At 43.8% G+C, this 24,148-nt stretch overlaps 1 protein-coding gene across 2 annotated transcripts in view; it reads right to left on the bottom strand.

The window, feature by feature from the left end:
* GOLIM4 (golgi integral membrane protein 4) overlaps positions 1-23,942 on the bottom strand; it is a 60,027-nt gene extending 36,085 nt beyond the window's left edge. For both annotated transcript variants that reach the window (XM_081007948.1, XM_081007949.1), the window contains exon 1: positions 22,926-23,942. In XM_081007948.1, coding sequence (XP_080864074.1) covers positions 22,926-23,112 — 187 coding nt within the window. In that variant the 5' untranslated portion in view covers positions 23,113-23,942. The remainder of the gene's footprint in view (positions 1-22,925) is intronic.
* Positions 23,943-24,148: the final 206 nt, after the last annotated feature.

Raw genomic sequence — 24,148 nt, 5'->3', positions numbered from 1 at the left:
CAAAACATTGACCTTCTGACATCTGTGGTCCAATTCATCACCACAGCCATAGTTTCAGGGTGTTACATAACTGTGAACTTCTACACTCAACGATGAAATCATCTTTTTATTACTTTTATTTTTAAAATTAGGAAAGAAAGAGAGAGGGAACTCTAATTAAACATGGTTGTTGTTTTAATTAAGAATGAATTCTTCCAAATTTCAGGTTAGAAGTGCATAGTGGATTTTTTTTCTGGCTGTTTGTATGTACACTTAAAAAAAAATAGGCCCACTGTATAAAAGCAGAATCTCTGTCCTCCCAAAATTTTCCACTTGGCATAAGAAGCTTTTGAAAACCAAGAGCTTATTCATTCCTTCTGCATTCTCTCATTTCCTTTCAATAAAGCAAGTACCTCAGTACAGAGGGCACTATTAGAAACTTGAATGTTGCAAATTCATATAATTAATGTCATTGGTATATTGGAAGCCTTAACTGGAGTGGGCGGACATTTATTCTTCCACTCCATTATTATAAAATGACAATCGAAAGGATGAGAAATGTTCAGAAAGGATAGGTCTACTAAAGGCTATTAGCTAGGAAGGACATTTGCAGGGGGTAGACACCTCTGATTGCCAGATCCTGGGGACAAAGATGAATAAGAGGCTTTATGGGTAAGAGGGTGACATCTCTTTGCTTTTAAACTTTATGGTTAAGAGGATCATATCTGGTAGAGACAAAAAACCCCAATCCACTAGAGCAGGGATCAGCAACCTTTTTCAGCTGTGGGCCGGTCCACCATCCCTCAGACCATGTGGTGGGCCAGACTATATCTTTTTTTGGGGGGGGGGAATGAACAAATTCCTATGCCCCACAAATAACCCATAGATGCATTTTAAATAAAAGGACACATTCTACTCCTGTAAAAACACGCTGATTCCCAGACTGTCCACAGACTGGATTGAGAAGGCAATTGGGCCACATCCAGCCCCCGGGCCTTAGGTTGCCTACCCCTGCACTAGAGACTCTCCAAGCTGATGCTCTCAATGTCTTTTGGAATGTAAATGCCCATCATCCCTGGCCAACATCAGAGGCAACCAGTCTGGGGAAGTCTCAGAGGTGAGCCCCGCTGAGTCCAATGGGACTTACCAATTAAAAGTGTGTCTGGGGCTGCAGACCAAGCATTGCTTTCTCCTGCCTTAAACTTAAAATGGCAGCGAGTGCACAGATATGAAAATATATTTTACTCTGGCAAAAGCAAGAACCATGGTGCAGATCTATAACAACTAAGGACACAATTTTGCCTTAGCAGTGTTGTTGCTGTTGCTTTTAACATAAATAACTTTAAAGACAACTTTTTGGCTAGGACTCTGTTTCAAAAGTTACTCCATCCTTGACGCAACAGCGGAATTGGTTTTCTAAGATGTTATGGAGCTTATCTGATCCTAACATTTTAGAATACTATAACCAAACATTATGGGATTCTAGTATTTTTCTTGGCTCAGCCCTCATCTCCAACGATTTCTGGCCAGAGAGAAGAAACCCAGGAGGGAGATGTGGTTACCAATATCTCAAAACTGTTAAAGCCACTTCCTCAAAGCAGTTTTGTTACACAAGGATTAAGACAGATACACTCAAGCAACAAATCTTATGTGGAAAAGCAGAACAGTCAAGGCCCTTGAATTTATATACGTTATGAAGACTCACACCTTCAGTGTCACACATTTTGGTTATGTACATTAACCACAACATAAACACACATGCACGAATTTAATAACCTGTGTGTGCTTCCCACCGTTCAACACATTTAGAGTTATCTAGAAGTGCAAAGCGTAGGGTTTCCAGGTATTTTGAGGCTCAAGACTTAAAGAGAGTGGGGGCTATGAGATAAATAGAGGTGCCCAGCAGATCAGAGGGTGGGAACCTGGTAGGGACAGCTGTGCCAACTGCATCAGCCTGGAACCAGATGAACATGGAAGGGGGCATTCAATAGCAAAAGCTTTCAAGCCAAGTAGAAAATACTCTTACCCCCAAGATTTAGGACATTCCCTTAGAGATCGAGGTGTTTGTGGAGTGTAAAAAAGAGGTGGAGATTTAGATCCAGCCAACAGACCAGATCCTTATTTCCCCAACCCCTACAGGCCAAATTTGACAAGTATCACCCAATGTTACAATGACAGCAGGTGGCCCATTTTTGCCCATAATGCTTAAAATCAAAGGGTGCAGATGAAGGCACTGTGCCTTTCAAGCACCGATGATCAGCTGATTGTCAGCACCTGCAGAGCACTATTTGCAAGCCTCGCCAGTCCCCTGATTGACAGGGCTTGCAAAGGGTTGTGCAGGGGACTTTGCAGGTGCCAAGAATCAGCTGACATGGGGTGTCTGGAAACCGCAGCCCAGTCATGTGTTTATCTGCCCCACACCGGGCATCAAACGGGGGAGGCCTGGTGGGTCTGATGAGGCCCATGGGCTGGAGGTTCCCCATCCTCTGGCTTAAAATTCTGAAATGCACAGCAAATCCCAAGACATGAGCAGCTTAAGGATGCACACTATTATCGGATGCAAGAAGGAAGGGATGGATGGGAGAAAGTCATGTGACATGAGTCCAAGGCGCAAAACGGATTCATCAGCTAAGGTACCGTTAAGGATTCCCCACTGGAATGCACCAGTTTCCCATTAATCCAAAGCACTTAGACAAGACCTTCTAGCCTGTGAATTATTTAACTGTGCATTACTAGAGCATACATTAGCAGGGTGCTTCGCAACATGATTTAAGAGTTCTTTTCCTTCTCGCCCAACAAGTCCAAACAAGCGTAGAAGCCATAAAACATCACTTCTCCACTTCCAACAACTCAGTAGGAGTATTTTATTTCCAGAATGAAAAGTAGAAACGTTCAGAATGAAAAGTAGAAACCAACCCTCTGAAGTGGCTTGGTTCGGCTCCACGCTGGCAGTTTGCGAGGGAAGTGGAGCCTCAGCATCTGTAAGTGTCTCTTCCGGAGCCACGAGCGCAGTTGGGGGCACAGTTGGGGCACCACGGTAGTGTCCAAGTCCCCAACCCTGCGCCTAAGCTGGTCTATGTGCCGGCGCCACAAGCGTCCGTCTTTGAGTGCCACCTGGTACGAGCGAGGTCCAGTGACTCCCACTACTGTGGCTGGCACCCAAGGAACCCCACATAGTTCCGGGCAAAGACCTGGTTTCCTGGAACAAATGACCGTGGCGCATTGGCACAGCCTGGGGGTTCGGGGTCCGGGTGCAGCCGGTCGAGTGGGGACCTGAGGCGGCGGCCCATAAGCAGTTCAGCAGGACTCCGCCCTGTGGCCGCATGAGGGGTGATGTGTTGCACAAACAAGTATTCGGCGACCCACTCGTGCCAATCTCCCCGGTCCAGGCACGCCAGTGCCTCTTTTGCCGAGCGCACCATCCTCTCCGCTTGCCCGTTGCTGGATGGATGAAATGGTGCCGTTAGGGCATGGCGGATGCCCAGTCCCAAAAGATACCGCTCAAAAGTGCCTGATGTGAACTGCGGTCCATTGTCGGAGACAAGGACATCAGGACACCCATGCGTCGCAAAGAGGCCTCGCAGCACCCGGATGACGGCCTCGGTAGTGGTGGAGGGCATCAGGGCCACCTCCAGCCATTTGGAATAGGCGTCCACCACTACCATAAAGGTCCGGCCCGTGAAAGGGGCCGGCCAGATTGATGTGCACCCTTGACCAGGGTGTCTTTGGCGTCTCCCAGGTGTGTCCCTTAGCTGCCGGTGGTGCAGGCCTCAATTCTTGGCACACTTGACAGGCGGACACCCAGGCAGTGATGGCATCGTCCATGTTAGGCCACCAGACGTAACACCGAGCCAACGCCTTCATTTTGACGATTGGACAAGTTAGAGAAAGTGATACCACCGTCAGAACAAGAGGATTTATTGGGAGCAGTTGGAGGAAAAATAAATTAAATACACTATGTCTCTGCAACTATTAAGCTGGAACATTCACGGACTTAATTCCCCGGAGAAAAGGAAGAAAGTCTTTTATTTATTGAAAAAGGAACAATTGGACTTGATTTGCTTACAGGAAACACATGTGATAAGGCTACACAGGAAAATATTGATTAATAAGAGACTGGGCCAAGAGTTTATTTCATCGGACAAGGTTAAAAAGCGAGGAGTAGTTATTTATGCAAAAGAGAGCCTATCACCGAAATTTGTTTTTAAAGATGACCAAGGAAGATTTGTAGCAATTGAAATTCAAACACAAGGAGAAAAATTTCTGATAGTAGGAGTATATGCACCGAATGAGGGGAAATCTGAATTTTATAAGAAGTTGCATGAGATTTTGCTGGACTATATGGACTACAACATTATTTTGATGGGAGATATGAATGGAGTGGTATCCACAAACATGGATAAGTCGCAGAGACAGGTAGTTACTAAAGATGGTGGACTACCAAAAACTTTTTTTGAATTGACTGACAATATGGATTTGATTGACATTTGGAGAAGTAGGAATCCCTTGGGTAGAGAGGGAACCTTCTTTTCTGAAGCCAAAAAGACGTGGACAAGAATTGACCAAATCTGGATAACTAGAGGACTGGCACCTAAGACTCGAAAAGTAGAGATCTGCCCTAAGACGTGCTCCGACCATAATGCCGTGAAAATGGAGATGAAATTAACACCAACCGGTTCCTTCAGATGGAGGATGAATGACACCTTGTTTAGAGATCAAGAGGTTATTAAGAAGGCCCCAAAAACTCTGAGAGACTATTTTGAGATAAATTTGAATACTACCGTGGAAAAAAGAGTAATCTGGGACGCAAGTAAAGCAGTTATGAGGGGGTTTCTGATTCAACAGAATTCATTAAAGAAGAGAGCTCAAAATGAGAAAAAAGAGAAAATTTTGGAAAAAATAAAAGAGGGCAAGAAGAAACTGAGAGTAAAGCCAAATTCACAAGAGATTCTGAGAGAAATAAAGTTACATCAAGTGCAATATATGAAGATGATGAATCAGGAAATCGAATGCAAAATTAAACAAATGAGACAAAGGACTTTTGAATCGGCTAATAAATGTGGGAAACTGCTAGCTTGGCAGATGAAAAAAAGACAAAAGCTTAATACCATTGCTAATTTGGAAGTGGATGGAAAGAACATCCAGAATCCAGTGGAAATTAGAAAATGTTTCTAGAGGTATTTTAAACAGTTATATATATATATATATATATATATATATATATATATATATATACCAATTTTTGAAAACAAATGGATTACAAAAAATCTCTCAAGAAAATAAGATAATGCTGAACTATAAAATTACGGAACAGGAGGTAGAAGGTGCCATTCAGAACATGCAGTTGGGAAAATCTCCAGGGCCGGACGGTTTAACCTCAAAATACTATAGAACTTTGAAGGATTGGATAACTCAACCACTAAAGGAGGTTTGCAATGAAATTTTGGAGGGGAAAAAAGCACCAGAGTCGTGGAAAGAAGCATATATCACACTTATACCGAAAACTGAGTCTGAAAAGACACAACTTAAGAACTACCGACCCATATCCCTGTTAAATGTGGATTACAAAATATTTGCTGACATTTTGGCCAAAAGGCTAAAAAAAGTATTAGTGGAAGAGATACACAAGGACCAAGCTGGCTTTCTCCCAGGCAGACATTTGTCTGATAACACGAGGAATATAATTAACATTTTGGAAAAGTTGCAAGTGGACATTAACACCAAAGCAGTTTTAATTTTTGTAGATGCCGAGAAAGCCTTTGATAATATTTCTTGGAGCTTTATGAAGAAAAATCTTCAGAGGATGGGGGTCGGTCAAGGGTTTGAAAATGGTATAAGTGCAATTTATTCAGAACAAAAGGCTAAACTAATAGTTAATAATGTGGTGACAGAGGAATTCAAGATAGAGAAAGGGACACAACAAGGCTGCCCAATTTCCCCATTGCTATTTATTTCGGTCCTGGAGGTCTTGTTAAATATGATTAGAAGGGACCATCCGATCAAGGGTATAAAGGTCGGAGCTAAACAATACAAATTGAAAGCTTTTGCAGATGATTTAGTACTGACTTTACAGGAGCCAGAATCTAGTACTAAAAGAGTATTAGAACTGATCCAAGAATTTGGTTATGTGGCAGGATTTAAGTTGAACAAGTTAAAAACTAAAGTCCTTGAGAAGAACTTAACACCGATTGAGAAAGAGAGGTTTCAGAATGAGACAGGTTTAACAGTGGTTAAGAAGGTGAAATACTTGGGGATTAATATGACAGCTAAAAATGGGAACTTATTTAAAGACAATTATGAAAAATGTTGGTCGGAAGTGAAAAAGGATTTAGAAATATGGTCAAATTTGAAGCTTTCCTTGTTGGGTCGAATTGCTGCTATAAAGATGAATGTATTGCCAAGAATGCTGTTTTTGTTTCAATCACTACAAATTCTGGACAAAATGGATTGTTTCAAGAGGTGGCAGAGAGATATTTCTAGATTTGTCTGGCAGGGCAAGAAGCCCAGAATAAAACTTAAAATATTAACTGATGCAAAGGAACGAGGGGGATTTGCCCTGCCAGACTTTAAACTTTATTATGAATCAGCAGCATTCTGCTGGTTGAAAGATTGGCTGCTTCTTGAGAACACAGACATTTTGGATCTAGAAGGTTTCAATAATGTTTTTGGGTGGCATGCATACTTATGGTACGACAAGGTTAAAGCACATAAAGCATTTAAAAACCATATTGTCAGAAAAGCATTGTTTAATGTCTGGACAAGATATAAAGACTTACTTGAAAACAAAACCCCAAGGTGGTTGTCACCGATGGAGGCAAAGGCCCTGAAAAAGCTCAATATGGAGGCCAAGTGGCCGAAATATTGGGAAATCTTGGAGCAAGAAGGAGACAAATTGAAATTGCAGAGTTTTGAGAAACTAAAAGATAAAGTGCGAGACTGGCTTCATTATTATCAAATAAGAGAGGCTTATAATTTAGATTAAAAAATTGGCTTCCAGGTGGAAAAATCAAAGTTGGAAACAGAACTGTTAGATCCTAAAACAAAGATACTTTCAAGAATGTATAACTTGCTGTTAAAATGGAACACTCAGGACGAGACGGTTAAATCTGCTATGATTAAATGGGCACAGGACGTTGGACATAACATTATGTTTGCTGACTGGGAACAGTTGTGGACCACAGGTATAAAATTTACGGCATGTAATGCTTTAAGAGAGAATATTATGAAAATGATATACAGGTGGTACATGACCCCAGTCAAGCTTGCAAAAATCTATCACTTGCCCGACAATAAATGTTGGAAATGTAAAGAAACTGAAGGTACATTCTTTCACCTTTGGTGGACGTGCCCAAGGATTAAGGCTTTCTGGGAGATGATTTATAATGAATTAAAAAAGGTATTTAAATACACTTTCTTGAAGAAACCAGAGGCCTTTCTCCTGGGCATAGTCAGCCAATTGGTGCCAAAGAAGGACAGAACTTTCTTTATGTATGCAACAACAGCAGCAAGAATACTTATTGCAAAGTATTGGAAGACACAAGATTTACCCACCCTGGAAGAGTGGCAGATGAAGGTGATGGACTATATGGAATTGGTGGAAATGACTGGCAGAATCCGTGACCAGGGAGAAGAGTCGGTGGAAGAAGAATGGAAGAAATTTAAAGACTATTTGCAGAAATACTGTAAAATTAATGAATGTTAAAATGATGTTGGAATGGAAATAAGTGGTTTTGGTAATAAGGTTAATAAGAATATGCAAATATAGATTGTTATATGGATGAAAATATATAGTTATAATAGGTTAAGATATAGAGTAAAGATAAATGAAAGAGGGTAAGGATTTGCTGAAAGGATTTTGTAAACGGGAATACAAAAAGGGGAGGTGTGAGGAGGTCAAGGAAATATGTAAATGAACCTAAAGATATTTAAAAATGGATTTTTTCTTTTTAAAAAAAATTTCCCCTCTCTTTTTCTTTTTTAGCCATCTGTTTTTTGTATTTTGTATTTTTCCTTTTCTCTTTTAGGTCCTTGTTTTTTTTGGTATTATTCTTGTTATCTCTTTCCTTTTTCTGTTTATGTGTAATCTTCGGTTTAATTTTCTTAATTTTTTTAAACCTATGTTTATTGTGAAATCCTAATAAATATTTTATATATATAAAAAAAGGAATGTCGTTTCCCTGGTAGTCTCTCAGGTGTACGTGGTGAGAGTCAAGTTGCCTTTTGGACACTCTGGGTACCAGTCTTTTGATGGTGCTCCAAGACACGATGGACAGGGCAGACCCGCTGTCGATCTCCATGTCACATGGAGCTCCTTCAATGAGCACTGTGACGTTCAGCTTGCATCGCGTAGGCGAGTCGGTTTGGCCAATCGTGGTTCCAGACGGGCAGCGGCAGTTGGTGAGAGCGAAACAGCTTTCCTTGGCAGACTGGAGTGAAGACTTGGACTTGCGAGTCGGTGAAGGGGGGGTGTCAGACGGAGCCGATCGGCAGATCTTAGCGATGTGGCCCCTTCTGGAACACGTCCGACAGATGGCGTCTCTAAATCGACACTTGGCACGGGAATGGTTGCCTCCGCAGCCGGCACATTCCGGTTGGCCCTTGGACTTCTGTTGGAACTTCCTGCGCTCCCGCTTTGTCTGGTGCACGTCATCGTCTTCACTGGAGGATGCCTCATCACTGCTGGCCTCTTCGTGATGCACTGGAACTGGCTTCCTAGCAAGACACGGGCTGCTGGCCTTGCGGATCTCCTGGGCAGCTTCCGAGGCCACAGCCTCCTCAATGGCTTTCTGCAGCGTGAGGTCTGGCTTGGCGAGGAGACACCGTTGCAGATGGATGTCCCGGACCCCGCAGACGATTCGATCCATCAGGGCATCGTCTAAGTCTCGGAACTCGCAGTGCATTGCAGCCTGTCGGAGGGAGGTGGTGTGGTTGTTGATTGACTCCCCCTCTGCCTGGTTCCGGTGGTGAAACGCATGGCAGGCAGCAATATTGGACGGCTTTGGCGCGTAGTGGTTGCGGAGCTTCTCTTGAATCGTGTCCCATGGTGTTGCCTGGACTGCTTCAGGCGCAACCAATGCTCGGGCCGTCTCAAACACCTCAGGCCCACAGAGGCTGAGGAATAGGCCCCGCTTCCGTTCCTTTGTGGCAGAAGCAAGATCCAAACTCATGACTTCCTGATGTACTGCAGACAATGCCAGAGATCAGGTAGTCATGAGTTTGGATCTTGCTTCTGCCACAAACTCGCAAGGGAGCGTTAGGCAAGCCAGTCTCTTTCTCTCTCAGGCTCAGTCAGCCCACCTGTAATATGGGGGACTATAATACACACTAACTTTACAATGTTATTGTAAGGATTACAAGAGGGTAATGTATGTGAAAGCACTCTGAATACTTAAAAGCACTATACAAGTGTCAAATATGATTACTACTTTCAAGCTGCTAATGGAAAGATGGTTCTGAGGAGCTGAACAATCATGTGAAGAATGGAAGATTTGCTGGTTTCAACACCAACTGCATCTATTGCTGCTGCTAAAAGTTCCATGGTGCCGTCTATAGAGATGGAATGGTCAATTAACCGGTCTGAATGTGTCTATTCCAGGAAAAGAAATATTTTTGGCTAAGGGAGTTTTATAGATAAACGTAGACCGTGGGGACTTATCTTTCACTGTAAAGCTATTTTTTCCATTTAGAATCCTGACATTTAAGCCAAATGACACTGCGATCCCATAGAAATTGACTCCCAAGTAAGTCCACTTGAGTTCAATGGGACTGTTGCTGCAATACTAAGCACATTTAGCGGAGGAGGAGTGTTTAAACAAACTTACCAAGGGAGTAGTGTTTCATACCACTTTAAACAGTTATGGCTTCCCCCAAAGAATCCTGGGAACTGTAGTTTAAGGGAGCTGAAAGCTGTTAACAGACCCCTGTTCCCCACACATAACTACAATTACCAGAGATTTAACAATCAAACCCACTTCCCAGGGAATTCTAGGAACTGTGAGGGGAAGAATGGCCTCTTAACAACCCTGAAATGACTACAGTTCCCAGAATTCCTTGGGGAAGCTATGACAGTTTAAAGATGGGGCTTTGCTAGTCACTTGGAAATAGGCTGCTTTTTCTATTAAGATAGCCTACCCCTGCCCACACTCGACAAAAGGCCCATTTTTAAAACTTGCATAATAAGGAAGCACTCCATAAAACATATTTTTCTAGCCACAATATCCAGTAATTAAGAAAGGAGGACCAACTAGGCTACCACACAGATAATTTTTCCATGGGTATGTCAATAAATTAAGATGCCTAATGCATGTAATTAGTAAAGCTTTGATTACTGTCTGTACAGGGTGCTGGACTACAAGAGCTATTCAATAATTAGTTTGTTAATTGGCTCCATCCAGGGATGAAACTAAGCTGCTGGAAATTAGAAACCAATCCCTTTGGCATTTAATCAGAAATATTAATAAAAGGAAGGGGTGCCGGAGATAGAACAAATGCGACAAAACCCCACATTTGTCCTCCTGTATAAATATTTAGAAGTTTCTCCTTCCAAGGAACCTGAAAAACCTGCACAGCGTCTAGAAAAGGTTCATCCGAATCTCTTATTTATTATCTGAAAAGAGGGCATACATTTGCAAGTGACACAGAGCACATGCAAATGCGTGTTGTCTTTTGTGTGGGGGTCAGAGGGCCCAAATCACATAGAGAATACCCTGTTGGCACCCTTGGTTTTTGAAGTTACAAGTACAATAAAACATCCTCTATAACACCCAGGAGGAAACAGAGGAATCTAGCACATCCAGAGTGTTGATTTTAATCAATATAGGGAACAATCCTTAACCCTGGCCAGAGTGGCAGCAAAAGGCTTAATGGAACAGCACAGCCAGCCTGCTGTTTGGGGAAGCACACTCTGGCATTCTCGCTGGCAGAGTGAAAACCTGTGCCAAGGTGGAGCGGGTGTTTGTATTGCTCTGTTTAGATTGCAATCTTATTGAAGCTTTCTTCTAGGAAAGCTGCCATAGCCAGGCCCATAAGTCCTCATGCCATATTCCAGCAGCTCTACAAACACTCATTGCCTGTGGTATCTATGGCACCCATAGACTTGATACCCTGAAATAAAAGCCATAGACTTGATACCCTGAAATAAAAGCCATTACTGCATCATTTGATACAGAGGCTAGATTTGCATATTTCAGGACACGATTTGCCATATGCAGTGCTGTTTTTCTAGAAAAAGAGGTGCTGGAACTCACCACAAATACCTCCCTTATTCTCTTATAATGGCAATGACGCCCTCCTGAGAGGTGCCGGAACTGAGTTCCAGAGAGTTCCAGCTGGAAAAAAAAGCCCTGGTCATATCACACTGGGAACTTTGTAATCAACAGACAAAAAACCACGTGAGTTTATGACACTTCCTTGCCTATTTACCCGAAGGCAATTTTAACCTGAAACAGGTGACTGGGACAAATGTGGTAATAAGCTTCCCAGACACAAGAGCTAGATAGTCAAGCTCTTGTGGTTCTTTAACGGTCAGACAGAGAAGATTGGCTTGTCAGAGATGTGGCAATACAGAATTATCTGGCCCTTCAAGTATTTTCCTTATCTAATCAGCAGGTAAGCAGTGCTAATATGGAGAAAAATTTCCATCTTTTCAAAAGGCAACCTGATGGTTTCCTCCGAGCTGTGAGCCTGCCCTGTTAAAGATAGCCCAGTTGCTGCCTCTATGAGACGTCTTACTGCAACAAGCCATGGGCCTGGTTCGTATGTCGCAGGAAAGCAAACACCTTGGCCCATGGTTGAGAAGGAGAGCACTTAGCATGATCTTGGGTTCAGATGATGCTTTGGCCTACCTGCTGCACCACACTGAGCTGAAAGGACTGGGCAGGAGTGTGACGGGCGCATATTTGCGCTAAGTCGCAATTTGGCTTAGTGGTATGTGCAAATGCAGCCATATATGTACAAATGCAAAAATGAAATTAGAAAGGTGTCCCTAATCTACCATCAGTGTTCCTTTTCCTGATTAATACCAAACACAGAGGCGGACTTAGGGCAGCATGACCGGTTCTGCCACACTGGGCACCAAGCCTAAGGGGTGTTGCAGGGCATTGCAACTATGACGTAGTGAACTGAGCAGAACAGAAGGTGAGAGGGTGACAAACTTTGGCCTTGCACAGGGCTCCACTGAAATTTGAAAGAGCAAAGTCCACCCCTGCCAAACATCAGTGTTGTGAATTAGTACTGTACTGTATTTTGATTCCATGGATCACTTATAGTTTAGATGTGATTTTATGACTGCAAATTTTTCTTGTTAAGCCACTTGGAAATTATCACTATTTAAATTGTATAAGTAAGTAAAATAAACATGTCTTAAGACTGACCACAATGGTTTTAAGAAGCCGAACAGAAATTGGACGCTGCATCAGGCAGCTCTTTGATCTGAAGCAACAGGGCTTTTCTTCGGTGTTATTTCCATGCAGAAAACGATGCACTGGTGATATTTTCAAATGCTAAAGCTTTTCTATATAACACGGCCATCATCATCATCATCATCATCATCAAGCTGCCCAAACCTTAGATGTCCTACAATTGCAAAGTTAATAAACCATGCCTCCAGATCAGCAGCGGAGCAAGTCAATCGGGTGCCTGGGGTGGCGCGCATGCCCTGTGCCCAGGGACAGGGCCAGCCGCCCGCAGGGGCAGGGCAAGCCAGGGCAGGACGCTCCGTGGGGCCTCCGAGGAGTCTACCTGCCTCTTCCCACTCAGCTGCCCTACAGCTGAGGGAGAGGCGGCGGCTGGACCGTCTGGGGAAGCACGGAGCCTGTGGGTGCCCAAGCCACCGTATCACTCCCAGGAGAGACGCATGGCTCAGGCGCACTGCAGGCCCCGCAGTGAGTGCCGCCCGGCATTTTGTCACCCCCCTCAATGGTAACACCCAGGGCAAACCGCCCCCACTTCCTCCACCCCTGCTCCAGATATCAGCCTGAGTCAGCATAGCCATTGATTTGGGACGATGGGACTTATTTTTATTACTATTATTAATAATAATAGAATTTATATACTACCTTTCCTTTCATGAAAGAGGCCATTCAAACAATTAAGAGCCAACAGCAAAATAACAAGAAGAAACCAAATTATTATTTTTAAAAAATGCAACTCCCCATAATGCAACTACATTAATCCATGATTAAAATATAAAATAACTCAAGCCCATTAACACAGCATAACCGTTAAGACAACAATCAAAGCAGGAGATTCAAGTCAGAGCAGGGAAATGCTTGTCTAAACAGGTGAGGCTATGAGAACTGTGAGAATGGATCCCAGATTTCGGCAGGGAAAGCATACGGTGCCATCAGCAAAAATGCCCACCTCTGTGATGCCACCAGCTTGATATAATCACCAGGCCACGGCAAAACTAAAGAGAGTCAAATTGTTGGTCATATTGCCCTTACTGAGTACTGGAGGCAGTGAGAGCCCCAAGCCTCCTGATCACTGCTCCCAATTGCATTTTTTGTTGTTAAATAGCATTTGGGACAATGCAGCTCAGAGTACCTGGATTGCACCAGGCTGGGGAAACCTCCCATAGGCTTACAATCTAAAAGACAAAGCTTTGGCCCTTCAAACACAGGAAACTGGTAGGCAGAATTGAAAGCCCAGATCTAAGAACAAAGACCAAAGGGAAATTGCAAGATTATTTCAGGCCGGAGGTGAAATGACACGACACTTTTTGATATAGAGGTTTGTCTTTTCATTTGTTCTTCTTTTCAGATACTCTCTTGCTCCTGCCCCATGACCCGTTCACTCGCTTTTATTTGGACAACGATGTGGTAACTGTCTAGACCTCCCATGCTATCACATTTCCTGAAGCTCGTTTGGGCATGCAGGGTTTTTAATTCTTACTGAAGACCGCGGAGTAATTCCTATTTTAAGCACTTGGGCAGGCTGAGCTAACATTCCTGCTCTTCCAAAATTACATCAGTATCCATTTCACAAAAGAGCAACTGGTTAAAGCCACGCTGGTAAACGGAGAAAGTATAGGTAACTATTTATAGATTTTTGCCCGAATTGTGCAGGCAGCAATACATGCTTAGATAGCATTGTCTTCATCCCGCTGAAGACTACATAAACCACACAGTATTATACCATTTCAGGATGCAATCCTATACACATTTAACTGGGAGAAAGGTCCATCACTACCAATGAGATTTACTTAGGAGTAGACATGTATAAAATGCCATCCCCCCCCCCCATGCAACAAATCCATGTTTAAATAAATAGGAATACATTCTATGTTTTTTTCTCATGGCTAACTTTTAATAAGGGATGGGGGGAAGGGAGGGAAGGGAGAGAAATTATATTCAGTTTGTATTTAAAATGCAAATTTGGACTTTCCAGAACAAAATGTGAGCAAGAACAGCCACCCTTTGAAATTCACATTTCTCCCAATTTTGCAATGCAGTTTTCCAGCCAAGTCATGTGTGTAAGAATGCATATATTGTGGTAAAGTGCATATATATATGCATATAAAATATTAGAATGCTTTATATTAGGAGACGCTGCTTTGCAAAGGCCAAAACTGCATACAGTGGTACCTCGGTTTATGAACTTAATCCATTCTTGAGTTCATTCTTAAACCAAATCCGTTCTTAAACCAAGGCGCACTTTCCCTAATGAGGCCTACCTCTGCCGGTGCCCTTCCACCGTTCGGCTTCCATTCTTAGACCAAGGTAAAGTTCACAAACCGGAACGCTACTTCCAGTTTTGCAGAGTTCGTAAACCAAATAGTTCGTAAACAGGACTGTTCGTAAACCGAGGTACCACTGTACAAACTTGTATAGGTTTGAATACATTCACACTAAAAGGTTGGTGAATTTTCATGGCTTAAAAAAAAATTGCAAACTAATGTGGAACTGTCCTGAACTTAAGGCGGGGGGGGGGGGGATGAGAGAAACTGAAACAGACAGATTTGCCTACACCTTATGTGTGAGAAGGTACTGGGAAGCAACAGGCAATGCCAGATGAAATCTCAGAAACCAGGTGAGGGACAACAGTCCATCTCAGTCATCTGCTCTTTCTGCAGTTGTGGGCAGCAGAACAAATTATTCAAACGGTCAAATACGAAACCTTACTTTTGTATAACTTAAGCAGCTTGTGCAGTTCAGCTTTTACCCAAGGGGCATTTGGATTACATGGGTCCAGAACCTTTTATTACATTCTTTAAAAAAAAAAATAAACAGCCTCTCTTTTTTGCATCTATTTGAGTTTTTTTGCACTCTGCAGCTAAGGAGCCCAGTCCTCTGATCAGAATGGTACCAATGCAAATGTTGCCATGCTTCATGAACTTAGTCCTAAATTAGTGCTGGGGGGGGGAACCTAACTCACTACAGTTTTTTCAGTGGTTGATATCCGTCTCCCATGGAGCTTTGACACAGGTAGAGCAGAAGAATAACCCCATGGTATTTGTTCAGTCAGCCAGAACAGACATTTGTGCTTACAGCATTCCTGTTACCATTCTCCACCATGGTCTTCATTATCCCTTGCTTGCCGATGTGATCTTGAGGGACACGGATTACAGATCAGTGGTACAGGGAAAAGAGAAGCACCTAAAGGCTATATACACTTCTGCATGGAAATACAGTGGTGCCTTGGTTCTCAAACGCCTTTGTACTCAAACAACTTGGAACCCAAACACTGCAAACTCGGAAGTAAGTGTTCCAGTTTGCGAACTTTTTTTGGAAGCTGAATGTGCTCTGTTTTGAGTGTTATGCTTCCGATTTGGGTGCCACACTTCTGTTTTGAGTGTTACACTGAGGTCTGTCTGTTTTTGCTATTTATTTTGTGTTTTTGTGGCTCTTTTTTGTTTTTGTGACTGTGTGGAACCCAGTTCAGCTACTGACTGATTGACTGTGTGACTGAAGTACATTATTTATTGCTTTCATTTTATGGATCAATGGTCTCATTAGATAGTAAAATTTACGTTAAATTGCTGTTTTAGGGGTTATTATTTTTAAAAGTCTGGAAGTGATTAATCCATTTTGCATTACTTTCTCTGGGAAAGCGCGCCTTGGTTTTGGAACGCTTTGGTTTTAGAACGGACTTCTGGAATGGATTATGTTTGAGAACCAAGGTATCACTTTGCAAAAAGCAAAGAACCACTTAATGCAGATCGGCTGGAACAGAATGGGAACTGGTTCACACATGCCAGTTCATCACTTGATGGTTGCAACATCGAGTGATAATTTATTATTTATATATATTACATTTTTTATCCCCTATTTCCTGCAAGGAACTTAAGGTGATGTATATCATTCTTCCTTCCCCCATTTTATCCCCACAACAACCCTGTGAGGTAGGGTTAGGTCACCAGTGAGCTTCATGGCTGGGGAAGGGGGGTGGGTCTAGAACCCTGGTCTGACTCTAACCACTAGACCACAATGTGCACATCAACGCACAGATGAGTGAGCCATCACACACTGAACACCAAAAGCAAAACTTTTGCACTGACCCGCAGAGTGCTTTTCAATGGAATATGTCCCAACGTTCAGCTGAGGGTCATCAACTAATCTCCAGTGCTGCATTCTCATGTGTGTACCATTCATTATAAGAGTAATATTTTTTAAAAAATGGTTAAATGCAAATGAGGATTGTATCTCCACACTTTACACAAACTGTCAGGAAAAGTCCCCCTTTGCTGCGTTTCAGCCATCTCTTCGAGCGAACAAAAGGCTTGACAGAGCATGATGAGAGTTTAATTAATGTGTATTAAATTATCTTGGGAACGCCTTCTCAGATAAATTGCTCTGTGATCCATGATCTGTTCCTCTTCTGACTGACTGCTTCTGTGCAACGGCCTTTTGTGCATTTGCTTATTTTAATAAGAAAAATACTCACCCGGCATTTGCTCCACATTAAGACAGCAATGTGCCAAAGTTTCCTGTACCGGTACATTTCAGGAGCAAGGCCATGTTATTTTCTAGTTTGGCAAAAGCAAACTGGCCGGGGGGCAGGCACGCAGGAAAGAAGGGTGACACAGAGTTGTTGGATTTTAACTTCACAAAGGGACATGATGTTCATTTCCAGAAATTGCTCTTCAAATATGTTTGTCAAACGCACCAAGCTGCCAACTTGGTCCATATGCCACACAGTCAACACTAGGCCAAAATGCTTTATGTACCTTTTCAGTATACAGAGGTTTGGCGTACACAGGTTTGTCCCAATGACTGCATCTCTGAAACTGAATGGATACAACACCTCAACTTCACTGCAGTTCAAAGCTAGGCATGTCTACTCAAAAGTAAGTCTCACAGAGTTCAGCTGGACTTACTCCCAGAGACAGTGGCGTAGCGTGGGGGGTGCAGGGGGGGCCGGCCGCACCGGGCGCAACATCTGGGGGTTAGGGTTAGGGGGCGCAAATCCACGGGTTAGGGGGTGCAAATTACTTGCCTTGCCCCGGGTCCTGACAACCCACGCTACGCCCCTGCCCAGAGAAGCAGCCTTAGTCACCCATGCAATCCAAGTTTTAAGAACCCCATTACAGTGAATGTTCAGAATTTGATGACTCCCTAGGAACTCAGAAACAGTTGCTTTTGACTGTTGCCTGAATGCAATTCTGAGTCCAAAAAGAGAGTAACTATATCTATGTAACAGTTACAATGTAATTGGTCAAACATTCTAGTCCACAGTATTGCATGAATTTTATTATTACAGTCACAGACCGGTTCCAGCTCACTTACAATATCAGGAAAGTCATAAAACATAACAGGAATACATTGAATTGCAATTGGGTATAACAGAGACAATACAGATATAGCAGCAGTTAAAAATATATATTAAATCTTGATCACTAAAATAAAACCTAAAATTGTCATTTAAAACCTTAATCCTTCTGGTAGTACAGTTTGTTCCCTAAGTTTTATGGCAGTCGCACAGAATTTGGCCACCCTTAGCGTGATTTCTAGATCCTTGTCCTCTAGCAGGTGTTTTAGACATTGAAGTTCGGACCCATTTGGAGATTTTTGTATAACAGGAGTGATAAGTACCGAGCTTATATCCCCGTAGAAACGGCAGCGTAACAAGACATGAGAGACAGTTTCTACCTCCACCAAGCCGCAGGGGCAGAGTCATTCCAGGTATGGTTTACCCTCGAATCCGCCCAGAAATAAGGCAGATGGCAGCACGTTGAATCTAGCGAGGGTAAATGACCAACACAGTATTGCAGCTTGGAAATAGTTTCTGAAAAAGGTGGACATGCTTCACGTTCCAGCATAAAGAAGACAGTATTTAGCACATAGGGACTATCTCCAAGGGCCATGGGTGCTTGGGTACCCACAATAATATAACTGTGGAGGCTGGGCACACATAAAGTAAATGAGCACAGGCGGCAGGCGGCAACAGCACTGCCTTTGAGAGAGAAGTTCACCTCCAACCTCCACAGCCAGGCACCCTTTTCGGGCAGGGCAGGGCTCAGACATGGAGGCAAAGTCTCTCTGCCTCTGAGTCTGAGCCCCTCCCCAAGGAAATGGTGCCTCGCTGGCTGCGGACAGAAGGAGGAAGAGGAACCGCCGCTGCGGCCGCCGCAACGTGGACATGCGATGTCACAAGCACACACCTGAAATAGTGAGTGTGATATAACATTTCCCCAGCCACTCTGGGCAGCTCCCAAGAGAATATCAAAAACACAATAAAACATCAAACATTAAAAACCTCCCTAAACATGGCTGCCTTCAGATGTCTTCTAAAAGTAAAATAGTTGCTTATTGCCTTGACATCTGGTGGGAGGGCATTCCACAGGGAGGGCGCCACTACCGAGAAAGCCCTCTGCCTGGTTCCCTGTAACTTGGCTTCTCGCAGTGAGGGAACCGCCAGAAGGTTCTCAGTGCTGGACCTCAGTGTCCGGGCAGAACAATGAGGATGGAGATGTTCCTTCAGGACATTCTCTACATGTATTCTCTATATTTCAGATACTTCTACTGATATGGAGGTCAGAAATATATTTTTCCACCCAAACGTTTTTTTCACAGGTAGTCATTTCTACAATTAAGTAGTCAAGACCTAATGAGAAGACTTCATAACTATGAAGAATGCATGTCTCTTGTGTATTACTCTCAAAATCCCAAGAGGGTATAATCTGTTTCTTATTATCTTTAGATAAAACACTGTCTCTACTTTACAAGTGAAAACAAAGGCAGCCTTTAAACAACTTAAAAGTTTGATAGGGCTGCAACAGGGGCAGCTATCATTGGCTTTTGCTGGTTGACTGAGATTATATATATGCGCAAAATGAGTTTTTGGCTCTGTGCTACATAAAATGCTACAGATGACTATAATTATTACTTATACTGGTCCATCAATTTAATACTCTGACTTGATTAGCCTTAGCAGAATTACTAGCACTCAAAAATATGTTTCCAATATTCCTCTGCAACACAATCATTTTCAGAAGATGTGATTGAGAAAGTTTCCATGTGTTATGTTGTAACCAAATGGATATTCCAATATTAAATAGGACATTTTATTACGAGCTGTATTTCTCTTCCTGGTATTGCTTCATGGAACGTTAATTCTCACAAATACACCACAGGGGAGCATTCTTACATTCCATCATCACGTCAACAGCATATGAATGATGTTGGTCGGTATTTTCCAGTTGGTAGGCTTATGCTAATATGGTCTAGAAACTTTTGGGTCAATCCCTGTTTCAAACATTACTTTTTACAGCTAATCATCTAAAAGACACAGCAACGTTGTTGTTGTTTAAAAAACTGCAACAACACATTGATCCCATTTCAATCATTTAAATTTATAACCCCATCCATTCTGAAGACGCAAAGCAGATAATTCCAAGTCATTTAAATAGAAAGCAAAGTGATACTATACCCCTGTGCATGTCTACCTATAAGTCTGACTGAATTCAGTAGGAGGCAAAGTGCATTCGATTGCCCCCGAAGAAAAGGAATTTAAAAACCAAGGATGTACAACTTGTGGCTTACCAAGCCATGCACAGCCCACCAGTTAGGAAAGCTTGTCTACCAACTACTTGATAAATTCTCATGTTTTGTTGCCTGCCCGGTATTGCAAAAACAGAGCAGGGGAAGATGAAAGGGTGTTTATGAAGCACCACTAGATGTCAAAGTTATTTATTGCCAAGACAGTTCACTGACATATCTCAGGCTTTTGATATCAAGCAGGCGCCTTCACTGTACTTTTTTGGGCGCCTGCTAAAAACATTTTTTGTTTAGACAAGCCTACCCAGACATTTAGAAAGTTGGTGTGAATTTCATTCTCTTTTCAGTCTATTTTTATTTTAACTTTTCAAAAGTCTTAAATTGCTTTTATTCATCTTTCTGATTGATAATTTTATTGTTTTGTCTTTTTGTAAACCACTTTGAGGTTTGTTTTTACAATAAAGCGGTGCATAAATTTTATGAAATAAAAATGAAGAAGCAGGCTCATAGCTCGGATACGAGAGCTTCTCAAGCAAACTGCAAACCTGATTTAAAAAATAATAATAATAATAATAATGCTGTTTTCATTGCCTTTTTCAATAATAATTGAAAGAGCGTCCACTTTAAGTAATCTGCAGGGCAACAATACAGACAGAACTTTAGCTTGCGTATCGGCTGTCGACTTTCCTCAAGTAAGAACCTGTATGGTAAAGCATCACCTTGGCACAGAGACATTTTAGCTCATCAATTTGTCGTTTTCTGGAACTTTTTATTACAACAAAAAGCTGGAATGAACAACTTTCTTCCTGAGAGCTGCTCTAAACTCCAGACAGCAGCTCAGAGGTAGAGAAGGGTAGAAGTCTATTTCATCACAAAATAGGCCCCTTCCCAACTGATAAAGCTTTATGATAACGTTTGAAGACATCTGGCAAACACAGATTCCCAAGTTATAGAGCAAATGGGCTGAGACTAACATTGCATAGAAATATGTGGACGGACATGTTCCACGCATCTTATTTGAGGATTCTGTCACTTTACAGTAGTGTAATCTCCTGTTTTCCTGCCTGTCCTGATTACAGCTTGATAACGTGAAACAGTGGCAAATCGTTTACTAGCTCCTGATGAAACTTTTGATAGGAGTGCCAGATAAATTCTCAGCACCTAACCCTCGGGCTAGCAGTTACCTGTTCTTGTCCAAGAGCACTTTGCTCATTAAGCATGTAAACTGCCTACGAGTGAATTTAATGTTTATTTTTTTAAAAAAAAATAGGTGTAAGTTTCTAATGAAAAAATAATAATATAAAAAGGCAATGAATCTTACAGGTGGCTCCACAAAAAAGTTCAATGTGAAGACGAATTAGGAAAGGCAACGGCGAAAAGAAGGGGTTGTTAACAATTTTTGGCATTCACCAATCCTCTGGGGGCCACAAGTCAGCAGTGGGTGTGGTCATCACACAATCTGCCTCTCACAAATCCTGCACAGACACACAGACCAACAGATGCCACCCCCTACTCAGTTGATATGCGCAGAAGTGGGTTAATGACCCTATCTCGGCTTATCAAATGTTTGAGCAGACGATCAGGATACAGGTCATTTTCTATCCCCATCAGGGCGCTGGACTCTGCCCATCCCAGTGCCATGTGTACTTTAAGGGAAGGGAAACTTTTGTCCTTAATACCTGCACAGCTGAACCAAATATTTTGCATAAGTACGGGCTGTCTGCCCAGAACTGGCAGCCCTGAAGATGAAAACGCAGATTCACCAGGGTGCAAGCTAAGTTCACGATCGAAAGGTTTTTCACATTTGAGCACAATTCTGGTAATGTGAAAACACAAGTAACGGATCAACGAAAATGATCCAAGAAACGTTCCACAACCAATTCACAGCACAATCTTATGTTGTGTGGTGCAGTGGCCAGAGTGCTGGATTAAAACTGGGGCAACTCAGCCATGAAGCTCACTGGGTGAGCCACTAGTATGGTGGGGTGGGGGGTGGGGAATCCATTTATGCTCCCTTGAGCTCCTTGGAGGAAAAGTGAGACATGAGCATAATAAACAACTACTCAGAAGTGACTCCCATCATGTTTCCATAGGGCTTGGTCCCAATTAAGGCTATAGGATTGCAGGTCAAGCCTTTTGTTGTTGCTTCTTTGGGGAAAAGACAACTAAGGAGGGGAAGCATGGCAGAGGTTCATAAACTTATGAATGGCACAAAGAGTGAATAGATGGACTTTTTATTTCTTTCCTCCTTTTGTCATACTACTAGATGTCAGCACCACCTACTTCATTGACCAGGAGGAGGTTAATGACGATGAAGGGATGGTCTTCACAAAATGCATACAGTGGTACCTCTGGTTATGTACTTAATTCGTTCCGGAGGTCCGTTCTTAACCTGAAACTGTTCTTAACCTGAAGCACCACTTTAGCTAATGGGGCCTCCCGCTGCTGCTGCACCGCCAGAGTACAATTTCTGTTCTCATCCTGAAGCAAAGTTCTTAACCCGAGGTACTATTTCTGCGTTAGCGGAGTCTGTAACCTGAAGCGTATGTAACCCGAGGTACCACTGTAGTTAAATTATGGAATTCTCAATTGCAAGGCACGGCAGTGTTTGGCTTTAAATAACTCAATGGAACCTCCATCTTCCATAGCAGTACACCTGCGATTAGCAGGTGCTGGTCATAAACAAAAGGATATCCATCACCTTCATTCCTTGCTGGTGACAGATAAGAAATGGATGGACCAGGATTCAACCCAACAAGGCAGTATGGATGCTGCATCATGCCTGAAATTCCACAGAGCGCTGCATGCGCACAACTCCCATGAATTTCAATAGCGCATGCGCACACACAACTGCACGCCAGAGCTACAGCCCAGCGTAACTGGCTGCAGAACTAGGACGGCTCGCTTTGCTGGGACACAAAAATAAAAATAGCTTTTGGGAGCGTTCCCCCCACCCCCAAAGTGGAAGGGGAGGCAGAGCTTTCAGAGGGGGAGCAGCCAAGCAGCTTTTACCTTGTAACTGAGCTGATAGAGACTCCTGGTGCTGCTGGTATTTGAGGGCCACAGCCTCCGCCTTCCTCAGCTGGCTCTGCAACTCGTAGTAGAGCATTGCCCCGTAGATGAAGCCGAAGACCACGATGAGGAGCAAGAGGGACTGCAGGATCCGCTTCTGCTTTCGGGAACACATCCCGTTGCCCATAGTCCCTTCCTCTGCGGATCCAGGGGCCCGTCCACCTCAAGGCTCCTCTATCCTCAGACAGCAGCCGGAGCACGAAGCAGCATCAGGGGCAACGGCCCAGGCGGCGGAGGGGCCTCGGAGGAGAGCTGGACCCATAGACCCTGGCGCCAACTTTAACCTACCTGAGCCAAGTTTTGCCAGGCACCTGAGGTCACGCAGCAGGCAGGCCGACCTGGAGGGCTGAGATTTCAAGGGACCCCGAGGAGCAGGCAGCCTTTCGGGCCCCCGGGAAGGGTCAAGAGCGGCTCCACAGGCCCCCTGCCCTCTCCACGGAGTCAACGCTCCCTTTGCGCGTACGCGGAGGGGGAAGCCTTGGGAGCGCGGATGTCCGGAGGCAGCTCAGAAGAAGCCGGGCATCTCCAGGCACCTCTGCCCTTGCGAGCGATGTTCTTTGAGTCTCTAGGAGGGCGATCCCCAAGGTTATTCTGCAAAGATCTCTCCCGATCTGCTTCCCCCCAGATCGTTTCGTTCTAACTGCAGGAACAGTTCGAAGGGACGGGCAGGATCCGATCCCCCAACGTTCCCTTGCTTCTGCCCGTCTTTCCCTCCAAGATCCGTTTCTCCCAAGCGAAGTTTTCCTTTGCAAGATCTCCCCGGGGATCCCTTTCCCTTCGCCCTCCCTCGGGGAGCTAAAGTTACTTTCTTCCGGCGGCTGATGCTCCTCCGCTGATGGGGGCAAGAACTTCCCTTCCCCTGCCTTGCCTTGGCCACCTTCCAGCCCCGCACATACGTGTCACCCTCCACTCCTCGGCTGCTTTCGCCAGCGGGATCCCCGAAGGAAGTCCCGCTCAGGCCGCTGCCTCATTGGGCGCAGCGCTAGCTTCTCCCCGCCCCTCGGGCCGGCAGCGGTGGCGCGCATTGGACGCAGGCCGCGTCCGTCCGGCCTACCGAGAGCCGCGCTTTCCAGCTCCCGCCCCGCCCCGCCGCTTTTCCCAGCCTGGAGCGCGCGGGAGAATTGAGGAAGTGGGCGGGGTCGCGGGAGCAAGGCGCTCGTCGA

Source organism: Podarcis pityusensis, assembly GCF_964106645.2.
Source record: "Podarcis pityusensis genome assembly, chromosome: 5".
In the NCBI taxonomy this organism is placed as follows: domain Eukaryota; kingdom Metazoa; phylum Chordata; class Lepidosauria; order Squamata; family Lacertidae; genus Podarcis; species Podarcis pityusensis.
This window is presented reverse-complemented; position numbering and strand designations above follow the sequence as displayed.